The following is a 13,580-nucleotide window of genomic DNA, read 5'->3' as shown; positions in this document are numbered from 1 at the left end:
GGCTAGCTGATCTCAAAGACCTTCTGTATCCTCTTCAGAAAATAAAATACACATTTCACAACATTCTTGCAGCTGTAATGGAAGCAATTTAGACCAAGGTTTCATAAGCCAGAAAGTAAGCACTGACTGCTATGCATTGACTGCTCACATAATGTTGATCAAACAAGAGCTATGAAAAAATAGATGTCATGCACCCTGCCAGACATCCTCGAAATGAACTAGTGATGCACAAGCGACTGATACACAACAAGGAAAAAGATCTTCTTATTAACAGAGAAACTTGTCTGGACAGCAGACAGGAAACAGGGATAGAAATCTTACCAAAGACACCAGCACGGCTAGGGAAGACAGTGCAAGCACAATGTCTGATCTGTGTGTCCAGACTTTCCACAGACTGAGCGCCTTCAATATAGCAGATTTACCTCCCACATTGCCTTGATGGCTATTAACTTTTCAATTCCAAACCAACTGGAACAGAGCTGCAGGAATCAAGACTGCCAACTTCCCTCTTCTTAGAGCAGCATTGCCCGGCAGCATTTTCATGTTAATTGACTTCCACACCAAGAAGTGAGCTAGGGACATATCACTATGATCATTTTCCTCTCTGTCCTAAAATCCTCCCTTTGCTAGCAATTTCCTTATGTTTGCAGAAGCCAGCCAGTAATTAGCATGGTGTTTTTCAGACATCTGTAGAAAGTTGTCCCCAGGGTGTCCACTCATAAAAACACCCACCGTGCAACACGATCAACACCTAATAGTGCACAGGAAGGCACAAAAGCACTACTACGTGCTTTTGCTAGCCAGATAATGCCTGTAAACACTGGGTCATATTCCCACAACCTAAATTTAGAGTGTCAGATAATAAATACTGTGCTACACAGATTCAAGTTTAATAATTGTGAAAATTCAGCTTCACTTATGGATTTTATGGCATTCATATGAAACGGTTACAACTCTGCTTTGATCTTCCTTGAATATATGTGCATATCTAGGCAGTTAAACAGCCAGCTGAGATCAATGCCTAGGTTCCTCAAAAAGAAGAGCAAGTTGTGGCTTAAATAAAGGTATTGTATTCCATTTGATTACACTAACTAATACATATTTGTGAGTACTGTGTGTAATTTAACAAGATAGATAGAAAAATTTTCTGCAGATACTAAATTTTAAAGTACTGCTTTTTTTTTTTTTTTTTTTTGATTTGGCATTCAGCTATCCATCAGGATAAGCAATAAGTATCTTGGCAGATAATTTGGGACATATGGCTGTGAAAAACTGATAGTACTTGGATAAGTTTCCTGAACCCATTCACCTTAAATCCTGTTATTCTCTTTCACATTCTATAGCATCTGGTGCAGCTAAAAAAGTGTAGAAAATATGCAAGTGACAAAATGACCTTTTCTTGAATTATTTTCATCTATACCACAAAAGACTCACCCACAAACCAAGTAAGAGAAGGAGTTAAATAAAATGCAAAGTTGTTAAATATATATGCTTCATCTGTAGTCACCAGATGGCACCAGATATATCCATATACTGATAATCAGCTTAAAACCACTGGAATACATGTGGTCTTGGAGATAAACAGCACATCAAAGATGCGTATTTTTCTGAAAGCCAGTATCTGAGCAATCAGTAAGCTAGAGAGTTCGAATACAACTTTAAGAAGATCTATATATATATATATTTTTTTTTTCTGAGAGGGAAAGTATTTAAGAGAAAGATTTAGGGACATCTGCTAATTGTAAAGGTATTAGTTGTAAAATACTTTTAAAAATGTATTCCAAATAAATGTATTGATTCTTGCTCCAAATGAACATCTTGTTTACACATTTTTTCCATGTTTTTAACTATCCAAATGTTCTCAAAAAATGCAGACAACTTCAAAAGAATACATTTCAATTCTCCTGAAGAACTGTAGCTTTCTGCTGCTTTTTTCAAACTTTAGTTTATATCATTGCCAATGAACTCTTGCCGTATGTATGGAATTCCATGTTTAAAAAAACGTTTTCCAATATAATCACATTGTTTTCTGAGGTTAAAGCTCAAATTAGCTATGCCTGATACCCAGGATATTATCTCCATAAACATATAGTGATAGCTTCTTCATTTAACTATAAACCATGAATCATTAGTCTTTTCTTTATTTGAATGCTCATAACTTTCATAACCTATGAAAATATTTGGGAAACCAAACTCTTTTTTGAGCTTGGCAGTGTTTTGCAAATGCATTTTTCTTATTCTTTATTTGTCTGTCTTCTCTGTGAGTGACTTTTCAACAAGGGCAAAAAAAAAAAAAAAAAAAAAAAAAAAACAGAAAAAGGGTAAAATCTTAACCTCACTGAAATCAATGGCAAAACTCCCACTGACTTCAAGGGGCCAGGATTTTACCACACATGACCAACTTTTCGCAAAGAAGACAGAAAACCAAACAGACAAAGCTATTGTTATTAAAAGCACAGAGTGTGAACATGAACCATCTAAACAATATGACAAATGTTTACAAATAACAAAAGTAATGTAAGAAAATCAAGCTGTAGTTTGAAATAGAGTTTCAGATGGAACTTCAGTCCAAATACTAAAGACAAAAATTTTAGTATCTAATATTAAGCATCCTAAGTTTGTATCTTTAGATTACTGTAATGAATTTTCAGCCAGCCTGCTACTTTTGATTATGCTAAATATATACAGTTGTATCTACTTCACTGCAGCAAAATGCTTACTGCAAAAATTTAATTCACATGCACATTCTCTTTTGAATGACCTGTCCTTACAAATGAATAAAAGCTATAGAAGATTAATGTCTATTTGTATCCCCAGTGCAAACAATGGCACAGGAGTGCAAATAGCAGTTTATTTAAAGGTCACTTTGCAAACCCTGGCTTCATGTTTTTGCAATGAGCAGGCTTAGCCCAAATGGAGATGTCTCTCTGCTCAAATGATCCACGATTATTCTGTATACTTTACAGTAACGGGAAGAACCTCAGCAAGTACAGCTCCAAAAGGAGAACATTACTTTGCTGTAATAGTTAGCTGTTCAGTAATTAGCAGCTTACCAATTAGTAACTCTGGCGCCTATCAAAAAATAGTCCTGAAATAGAGGCCCCTATACAAACTAAATCGCTACGTACCCCTATAGCTAGTCTAGAAGCGGTTTATCATCTCTTGTAAAGAGAGGTAACTAAGAAAGGCAGCATGCATAGCTCTCAAGGGATCTCTGTTTTTCTCCACTGTCTGTAAACCATGATGGCTACCATTAAATAAGATGAACTCTAGTTTATGATAACAGAGGATGGAGAAGGGAGGCAGATGGTTTAGGTGACTTGGCACAGGGCCTCTCATTGAGCCTTCTGGGCCTTTCAGCATGCTGAAATGTCCTTCCTCTCCTACATTGTATTCCTGTCTGTACTACAGGTTGAGAAATAATGAAACAAGCAAGAATAAAGGGAATCTAGTTTTATTACCCTTCCTGTGGCATGAGTTAATTTAAAGGAACTTTGCTCTTAGTCTCTAGAAGAGACAGCAGGCGTATATATTTGTACAAGACATGATATTTCTTTCCACAGAAAAAAAAGTATAGTATTCATATTATTTTATCACCAAAAATTATACTCTTTATCACCTGCAATTCTATCCATAGCAAGCACGATACTGTAATTAAAGTGTATTGTAGGCATTATGTATGAAAGGGCTTTAATTATTTCAACGTATTGTTCATTGAAATACATTAATACAGTACCTCTAATAAATGAAATGAGATATATGAAAATAGAATACAACTTTGTAAGTATTTATAGGTCTTTTCATCCCAGAGGAGCCCGAAGAATATCAGAATTTATGGGCTGTTTTATTCCATCTCACTAGTTTCTCCAAATTAGAAGGATGTGCAAGAGGTTAGCTACCTCCTAGAGACATCTCAGAGTAGTCCAAGGGGAAGCAGAGTAGGTATCATATTTATTATGAATGAGGCAGTTTGTGTGTGAGATTTCCTTTTAGAGGACACAGAAAAGAGAAAGATCTGTACACGACAGAGTGAAAGACTTGGTATGCAGATAGTGATGAAAGCCTGAGCAATTGGGTCATGTCTATAGTGTTTCCTGCAGAACGAGAAATGCTAACCTCCACATGGATGGGCTGAAATATTCATTGACTTTAATAGGAGTTTCACAATTAATTCACATGGACCCATATTTTGCCAATGCTAGTCTCTTCAGACCGAGTTGCATTTTTGAATGAATGAACATTTTCCACTAATATTGGCAGGAGTTAGTTAATCAGTGAAATGATGGAGTTTCTGGATAGGTGGGAAATAAGACATCCCCGGTGTGGTTGTTATATTGCCTGTTAGTTAACACTTCTCAATTGTTTACTTTTTTTCTTCCTTCATCTTTAGCTGAGATATGATAAGTGACTTCATGGACACTATTTGCTTAATTCAGTTAAAAGCAAAACAAGTTTACTTTGTTTTATTTAGCTGTAAAACAAATAAAGAAAACTTATGTGGCTGCTCAGCCTATGCTTTGAAAGTGGCAATCAGTGGGTCATTTTTTTAAAAAACCATTGAAAATCTCATAAGCAAAAACCTGACTGTATTATTAACTTCCAGATTTTCCTGAGTGAGTTTATTATGAATGTACTGCACAGTCCTCCAAAAGAAAAAGGGGGGCGGGTTGTGCGTAATTTGTTAAGTGTGAGCATGAATGTGGCCTTAAAGAGAAGGCACTCCACTGTACATTGAGAATGTCATCACTCAGGCTGAGGAACAAGAAGGACACAGGTCAGTTTTATATTTATGTTTTGGAAGTTATATTAAACCAATGTCTTTGTAGACCTATGCAGATTTGAATGGCAGAGAAGTTTCAACACAAAAAACTATGAAACATACAGCATAAAAACATTGAATTTCCTATTTTAAATGCATGTGTTTGATTAGTTTTCTTTTGCTTTGCTTACTCCCTTTGCACCATTCTTCTTTTCTCATTAGAGCAGACTACAAATCTAGAGGAAAGGCTGCACATACCTGTTTCTCCCCACTGGGCTTCTTGTGGTTTAACAGTAGCTCCACGGCGCCAACTACCTCCTTTCTTATGGCATGCAACAGGGCATCTCCCACATATACATTAAAGCTTAGGAGCAGCTCAATGAGCTCAAGGTTCTCATTTTCAATAGCAATCAGGAGTGCAGTTCTTCCCAAGGGATCAATGCAGTTAATATTGATCTTGAAATAAATTTCTGCTTCTTCCAAAGCTTTCTTCACACTGGCATAATCTCCTTTCTCCACAGCATTCAGGTAGGCTTTCTCTGAATGGGACAGTTCTGATTCAGCTCGTACGATACGAAGAGGAATGCGATCTCTGTAGGGAGCATTGACACTTCTTTTGTAGTAGAACTGGGCCATATTTTATGCCATTCTAATACTTTGTCTCTGCAATATGAAAAGAGATATTGGATCAATAAAGTATTTTGGGAGTACAAAATTAAGATCTGTAGCATATAGGAATTTAAGGAAAGCATATCTGCCGGCAGACTTCTCACATCTATTTCTCAAATCTGTGGCAAGCATGAGGTTATATGATGTAACTTGCACCTAATATGTAGCTCCATTACACTTCTTCATTAAGTTCTATTATCTCACATTTGATCGTTGTTGAGGCAACAACAGAAAAGGAGAAGCATTAGAAAGAATACTCCTCTGACTCATATAAAACAACTAAGAAGTTACAGTCCTTTGCAAACAAAACGTTTCCCAGTTGTCCCTCCAAGGTGGTATTAGTCTGCATTCTGAGCCACTAAACTTGCCCAACAGGTGGATTATGTTCTGTTATTCTCACTCTAAATAAAATAAAGTACATATCTAATGTATCTTTATGTGTCCCTGAAAAAAGAGAACGCATTCTCATTTTCAAAGCACTATATTTTACCAGTTTTCCTTTTACTTTCTTTTTGAAGTTACAAGTTAAGTTAAAGAAGAAAAAAAAATAAAAAGGATATGGACAATCAGAAGATATTAATTGCCACTTTAGCAATCCTAAGCATAGTGACACAATCCCACTGCAGTTATTGAGACTCAGATCGCTTACATTCCCCAGCTACAGGCACGTGGTGCAGTGAGCTGCTGAAGGGCATCCTCCAGCTGCCACTTCAGAATGACATAGGTCTCTCATAGGGTCTGCTTCATATCTGCCAGTCCCATAGGGACATGTTTTGGATAACTGTATGGCACGTTCACGTCCATAGAGATATGACTGTTGTTCTGGCCAATTGAGTCAATGCAGCCCAAGTATCTATTCATTCCTCCCTAAAACAGACACCTTAACTTGGTCAGCTGGATAGATGTCTAAATTCTGTATTTGCAAACAAACATTGTTCCATTTCCCATTATCTATAAAGAGTTCCTCAAGGCTCCTGAAAAAACTGAGTAGCTGCAACTGGGAGATTATTGCTTAAAAGCTCTCTTGAAGGCACAGTAAGAGTGAATGGATAGATGCCTTAATTTCTTGGGAATTAAAATAGTATTTAATTTGGATTACTGAAATTACATATAATGAAGATGCTTATGGTAGAAGAGCACAGTGATTTACAGTTGGGTCTATTATGATTATATTAACATGATTCTTTTTTTTTTTTTTTCCTTTTTATGATAAGTCAGAAGAAGAGTTCTTGATTCCTAGGAAGCCCTAAGGAGAACACTTGCTGGAATAATTTTTGTGTACTTCTTCATGATTCTTGAGTGGGGAAAATTAGATTTAAGCTTAGTTTGTCTCTCTCATGAGATACATTAGACAGACAGGTTCATCCTTCTAAATAGCTGTCCTGTATTAGTCTTTCTCTCTTGCCCCTTCCACTTCCTGAAAATAATCAAGACTTAATCTTAACTAAAGATATGTTTATATGCATTTAGAATATAGAGATTGATTATTGATACAATACGCTCCCAGATGATGATGCACGCAATCCCCTGGAGGGATTTTTATGGTCTTGCGGCTCTTTATGGAACTTGATGAAGGCGAAAAGGGACTAGGAAACAAGTTTATGAAAAATAAAAAAGAAATATTTATCTTCAGTATTTTTGTTGCCATTTTTGTCTGCCATCTCCGTAATAGTGAATATGCAGAGTTGAGATAAGCCACATCTAACAAGACTTATTCAGCATTTAGAAGAACCTAGGCTAGAGTGAGGAAGAACAATATAGGTCCTTTGATCAATTTGGAAAAACATCACAGTATCCTGTTTCTAAGGAATTTAGATTTAATGGAGGAAAAAAAAAAGGAAAAGAAAGAAAGCTGTCAGAACTGATTTTGTGAGAAATCTGGCAATTTCTCTTACCAAGTTGGCAGCATTTAAAATTGATACTACTTCAGAAATTAATAGTATCTTGATTAGTATCTACTCTGCTACTAATCAAGATATATGTTCATATGTTATTTATTCTCTCTCTCAGAAATGGCTGCTCTAAAAGAACTTATTTATTTCAAAGGTATTTCTTTCGAAAATTGACCAACTTCTTTTTACTCTACATATAACAGAAAAATAGCAAGTAAAGTATTCAGAATACAAATGTTATTTGATAAAGAAAGCTAACATTACTGAGCTATTGCCATTCAAGAATCCACTCTTCTATCACAAAGCAATTTCACAATAGCAATGTACATAGGGTTCCTGCAAGATGATGACTATATATTCACCCAGAGAAAAGAGTTAATTGTAACACAATAAAAAGGTTAAAAATTAATAACATGCTACACAATGACGATAACTTGTTTTTTAGCATACTTCACTTGAAGAGATTATAGAAGATATTACACCTTTGGAGTACCTGATTAACTAGGAACATTTCTCCCTATTTGCAAAACATGCACAGAATATTTTGAAATTTGTGGTGACTAATTGTAAATTCAGCTGCTACATGTTTTGGGATTGGAATTTATGAAAAAAAATGTCTTACTGCATGGGAAGAAAAAAAGGTATTCCTTTTAAAATAATCTGTTCCAGATTATTATGTTGTGGCTGAAAATACACATGTTTTGAAAGTGCATGTTTCCCCAAATACAGTTACAAACCAGTGAAATACTGAGCTTAATTTTCCCACAACCAAAATAAAGAATTAGCATTGAAGCGGGTCAGATAGTTTATGCTAGCTTTACGAATTTAGTCCTACTACAGATATTATTATTCATTACCACTCTCCAGTGGCACTTATTCAGTGGCACAAGATGCTTCTGAACAGGAGCAACCATTCAGAAGCTCCTTCTGAACAGAACAGAATGTTCAGATGTTCCTTCTGAACATTCCCCTGGAGAAAACCTCCTACAGAACATTCCTCTAAATTTTAGGTGCACAGTTCAGTTGCTTAAATATTGACATCTGTTGTCCTGTTTTCCTACTGTATAGGATATCTCATTCCATCTTCCACCATTTCTCCAAATTGCACAGGGCTCCCAGAAGTTCTGTGTCACATATGGCAGACCTGTGCTGATGTCCTGGATATCTCAAACAGCCCTAAATACCTAGACTCTGCTTCGGCAACTAAGTCATGCCCTCAGTGTTTACAGGTGAGTGTAATGTGATTTTTTTCTGGCTTGTTTTAGACAGCTACACTAGGATAAGACAAGTCATAGTCTTCTATTAACATGGTTAAAACTAATTTAACTTTAATTTTCCTTTCAAATACTTCCTCAGCTTGATTTATGACTGTTCTCATGTTATTACACTTCGTGACCTTTAAAGCCTACCTTACTGTGTGGATCAATCCTTTCTGCTTTGTTCATAGGTTCCCGGTTATTCTTTATTTCCTTTTTCAGCTAATGATTAAGCCAATTAGGCTTAGAGTCCTTTTCTACACATCATTTTTAATTCTCCATTTGAAAGGCAAAAATTGCAACGACATTCTGAGCCTGTAACTTAAAAAAAAAAAAAAAAGTCTAGGGCACCTCCGATTAACTTTTATTCCAATGAAATTTGGTTGAATGTTTTAGATGAAAAGAAGCAAACTAACGTTAGAAGGCAAAGTGAGATTTCAGAAAGCTTAGATTTTCGTATACACTAGTGATTATAAATAATGAGGCATAGCCACTTTTTCAGCATTTAAGTTTTATTTCCAGTGGAAAGTTTTTAATTTATCAGAATTTTTTTCAAAGACCTGGAATAGGCTTAGGACTTAGAATAGTCACTTGAAAAGAAAAGGAATCTTATATAAAACTTGTATGAGAAGGGCCTAGTAACTACAGAGTTCTGGACTTTTCCAGTGTCTCATTCTTTCAGAAATGCACCATTAAAGTTAAAAAAAAAAAAAAAAGTCTGGAATACTGGAAGAAAAGGTATTAACCTAGTTAGTCAGCTGTCACTGGCCTACAGCAGTGCCTACCAAAGCATACAAATATATTACATTGCCTCTGGCCTTCTGCACCTATCACAGAAATACCACCAGCATCTGAGAAGAGTAAATAAATAAATAAATAAATAATATTTTGCCTGTGATCTCAGTCGTACAAGAATAGATTTCTTCCATCAGAAGCAGTGTCATTCACACCAGTTGCAGACCACTATTTCAAATTAGATAGGACTGAACACTTTGTACATTCTAGGGGTGTAGCAATATTTTGTCTTGCTTGTAAATCTTTAACTTCTCCACTCTATTTAATTTTGTTCATGTTTTAATACTCTTTAAAAATGCTGATGTTATTCGTTTTACTCATGATAAAATAAATCACTGGGAAATTACTTTCTGCTGCTATAGCATGTGCATCTATGCACACTTAAAGTAACCAGAGGTTTCCCGATCAAAGCTAAACCTCCAAAAAATGCAATCAGCATTCCTTGGGTTTTACTCATGATTACTTTTGCCTTATATGCTGTCTCTAAATGCGTGAGACTCAATAATTTTCCAGGGAAAACTTGACCTTCCTTCCCACGCACACTGTTGTTCACTCTCAGGCAACATGGTACCAGGATGCACCTGGAGGGAGCAGGAAATCAGTCATTGATGGGCAGCACCAAACACCTCTTTGACAAACCGCTTCTCCTGAAGCCTGCAATAACTGTGCTTAGAATTAGACACAAATGTGCTCCATAGGATCCATATGTGCGTTTTGTAAAAATCTCACTGACACTACTCTTTGAAAAATACTCCATTTCCAGTACTGCTCACAGAAGTAGACTTACTGTAGCACTATAACTTCTTCTGTGATGCCAGCAAAGGTAGACCTCCAATTTGTTCACAGGGTTGCTTTTCAGACTATTTGTGAGAAAAAAGTAAAATTTTGTCAGAAGCATTTATGGATGTGCCCTGCTCATAAAACCAGCATATCTGTGACAAGTGAATGACACTACAATTTCTCTGTGACGTTCACAAATTATTTTTGAGGAAAAGGAAAGTTTATAATCTGACGTCTTATAATCATGAAAGTGTGAAATTTTCTTTCTAAAGTAGATTTGTGACAGACTAATCTGACACAGGATCTTCTCTGATACACAGTAGAAAAGGAATTTTTGAAAGCAAGTCTTCTAAATCCCAGTTCAAGGGAAACATGGAGTCCTTCACTTCCAGACACCCAGACATACTGTTAAATTTGAACAAAAACAGAAGAAATGCAGATAACTTTTGATTTCTGAACCTAACATTATACTGGCTTAGACTAGTAAATTAAACATGCCTGCAGCTTCTGTTGCACTGACGTGAACTGTGCTGGCTCTGCCCATTCTGGTAGAACTCTCTCAGCATCAAAACAGGCAAGCTGAATGAAAAATGTGTCCTGGGAATCATTTGTGATCCCTTCTAACTCCTACACTGTGCCTGGAAAATGCTAATTGGCCTGAGCCAAAGCCATTCCTGTGACAATTTTAACTATTTCAGGTATAGGTAATTACTGCTTATGAGTGTTTTATATTCTTATTTTATTGTTCTTATAGCTGACACTAAAATGTATAAGGTTCTCTCCTGAAATTCATTTTTCATTGTTAGCACTATGACCAGGTGCAGCCTTGAAAGCTAGCAACAGAAAAAAATAGCAGTTTGGACCTTAACATGGAGTTGTACGTGTAGAAAATAAACCAGATAGGTCAATACTGAGTATGGTCTTTAGAAGGCTATTAATTTGCTGGAATCCAGCTTAGATCTACTGCTTGTGCCCTTTTTTAAAAATAACCTGCAATCGAAGTTCTAAGTTTCTAAGTAAAGAAAAGAAGATGACATAGGATACAGGTGTCAGTGGATGATGGGAGGCAGGATGTCATGTTGTCTGGTAGATGTATTCTGGCTTCGCAATCAGCAAGCAGGGCATCAGCTACGCTCAACAACTTCCAGAGCCCAAGACACAATGGATCTATGACAGATGAAATTTTACCAGCTTCTTACATTAACAGCTTAAAAGATCAAGTCCCAGGAGAGTGTAATGCTGACACTGAATGCAATAAACTTTTAACACAGTGACATGGATTACTTGCTTAGATGGCTTTATGTCAATTTGAAGACAGGCTGCAATTTTACAGCAATATTTTGCTTCTAAAACATAGTGCTTTCTATAGAGTGTAAGCATTTTCTTGAAATTCACACAGACTACACCAAATGAGAGAAAACTTTCTTCTCCTAGGGTTGAGATCATGTCAGATCTTGTCTGGGAATGACAGGTTCTTCTTATAACAGTGACCTTTCTGGCCAGAACTGTTATCAACCTAAGGCTTGAGAAATGCCAAGAGATCAACTGCTTATGGGCAAAATATTCCAGAGAGTGATAAGAAATGAGATGTAGAGATCAAGGGATCACATAGGAGTTAGCATGATTTGAGAACAGGCATCCAATGTTGCAAAACTGCATAACTGTTAAAATCAGCACAGGTTATTTAAGAACTTGCTTGTTCAAATACAATTAAAGTGAAACTTAATCTCACTTTGCTCAAGCACATGGAAGTACTATGAGAGGATAACTGCTTTCTAGTACATGTGAAATTAGTTCATCTTCTCAGTTTTATTCAAACTAGAAAGAGGCACTCCTTGAAAAATAAATAAATAAATAAATAAATCTGTATGGTTACCTCACTGGCAAGTAGCAGTATGCTAACATCCTCAAGAAAGTGAGCAAATGAGGGTGAAGGCTGGTATATTTGCTTCTGCTCAGAAGGGAAAACTGAAGCACCGAGGCATAAACGTACTTCCAGAACGAAGGAGACACAGACTGTTTTCCACTGACTAACCTGACTTGCTCTTTGCAAACATGCAGGACGAGTGATGTCAGCTCAGCCAGTCTGGGAAGGACGGAGAAGGCCGTCACACAGATAATGATCTTAACAAGTGAATGCATCATGCAGTTCAGCTGACCTCCCTGTCTCCTTGGCTGGTCTTATTCTCCTGAGAAAATCTGAGGAGCTCTACAAAATCATTTCCAAGGGAAAACCTTTCAGTGTCATCCGGCTACACAGAACACTTTCTTGCAGCATTTCCAACAGCAGCACTGTCCTGCTCTGAGGATGTGATCCTACAGCACTTGCACAGCACAGCAACATTTCAATCCAAGCGTGATGGGAGCATGCTGTCCCCTTCTTAGGGAGAAGGCAAGTGGAGCTCCTCCAAATGAGGAGGGCATGGGAGAAGAAACAAGTACATAATTTCTGCTGAGAAGTCAAAATATGGTTGGTCAGATGAGAGAAATGTAATGCTTCAGTAGAGGAGGAAGGGGAGGGGAAGTCAAGTAGCTTGGGAAATACAGGCCAGGGCTCTTTAAGTGTTGCTTGTGGGAGCTGCACTACAAGTGGCAGTCACTTTTCTACTCTTTGGGATGTGTTTATGTGCAGATTCATATGTCCTCCCCGGCTTCACATGGTGATGCTTCAGACAGCGTGCAGTTTGTCCAAAAAAGAGAGGTTTTGGGCTGAGTGCCCAAACACATTTAGCAAAGATATGCTAAGAAAAACACTCAAATGTGGGTCCCTTTTCAGATGTACAAGCTAAGCCACCCCAAGGATAAGTTAAAACACTTTCTAGTGTTTACAGCTGATGGAGAGCCATCTGTGAAGATATCTGTGTACAACCACATATGCTCGTATAAACTTTTCATTATGGCTGCTGCTGTCAGAATAGCATGTGTATCTTGAGGGTAGGCTTGACAGACAATGAATTAAAGAAAAGCAAAAGTTGGTAAGAAATAAAGACTAATTAGAGGGAAATAATCAGTCTTGTACTCATTGGCCTATATCCACTCAGAGCCTTAATGGTTCTACCTTTACACTGCTTATTCAGAGGAACATTCAATATACTTTAATAAAAGGCTGAATTAAAAAATAAAATCAGAAAAAAAAATCAAACTGAGCGATTACAATAGCATGCTAACTCATCATAAAGAATCGTAAAGATAAATCAAAATCACATTAAGATCAAAGCAAACCAATTAGCCTCAGTACTAAGACAATGTCCCACCATCAGTTTAGGTAATACGAAAAATAGTTACACAGTCTCTAAAAGGACAGTTGCCTAGTGCTTATAAAACTAAACAAAAGAATTTGTTTGAAACCAATGAAATATTTAATTGGTTAGTTAATTTACCAAAACCAAATTTCTACCTGGACCAAAACCTGACAAAATTAATGGTAAA

At 36.7% G+C, this 13,580-nt stretch overlaps 1 protein-coding gene across 1 annotated transcript in view; it reads right to left on the bottom strand.

Moving 5' to 3' along the window:
- TRPC4 (transient receptor potential cation channel subfamily C member 4) overlaps window positions 1–13,580 on the bottom strand; it is a 142,576-nt gene that overhangs the window by 82,381 nt on the left and 46,615 nt on the right. Inside the window, exon 2 of the mRNA XM_088522219.1 lies at window positions 5,018–5,422. Coding sequence (XP_088378345.1) covers window positions 5,018–5,395 — 378 coding nt within the window. The 5' untranslated portion in view covers window positions 5,396–5,422. The remainder of the gene's footprint in view (window positions 1–5,017; window positions 5,423–13,580) is intronic.

The sequence above is a fragment of the Tinamus guttatus genome, unplaced genomic scaffold (genome assembly GCF_059628265.1).
Source record: "Tinamus guttatus ecotype Peru unplaced genomic scaffold, ASM5962826v1 Tinamus_guttatus_pri_ptg000150l, whole genome shotgun sequence".
Lineage (NCBI taxonomy): Eukaryota > Metazoa > Chordata > Aves > Tinamiformes > Tinamidae > Tinamus > Tinamus guttatus.
This window is presented reverse-complemented; position numbering and strand designations above follow the sequence as displayed.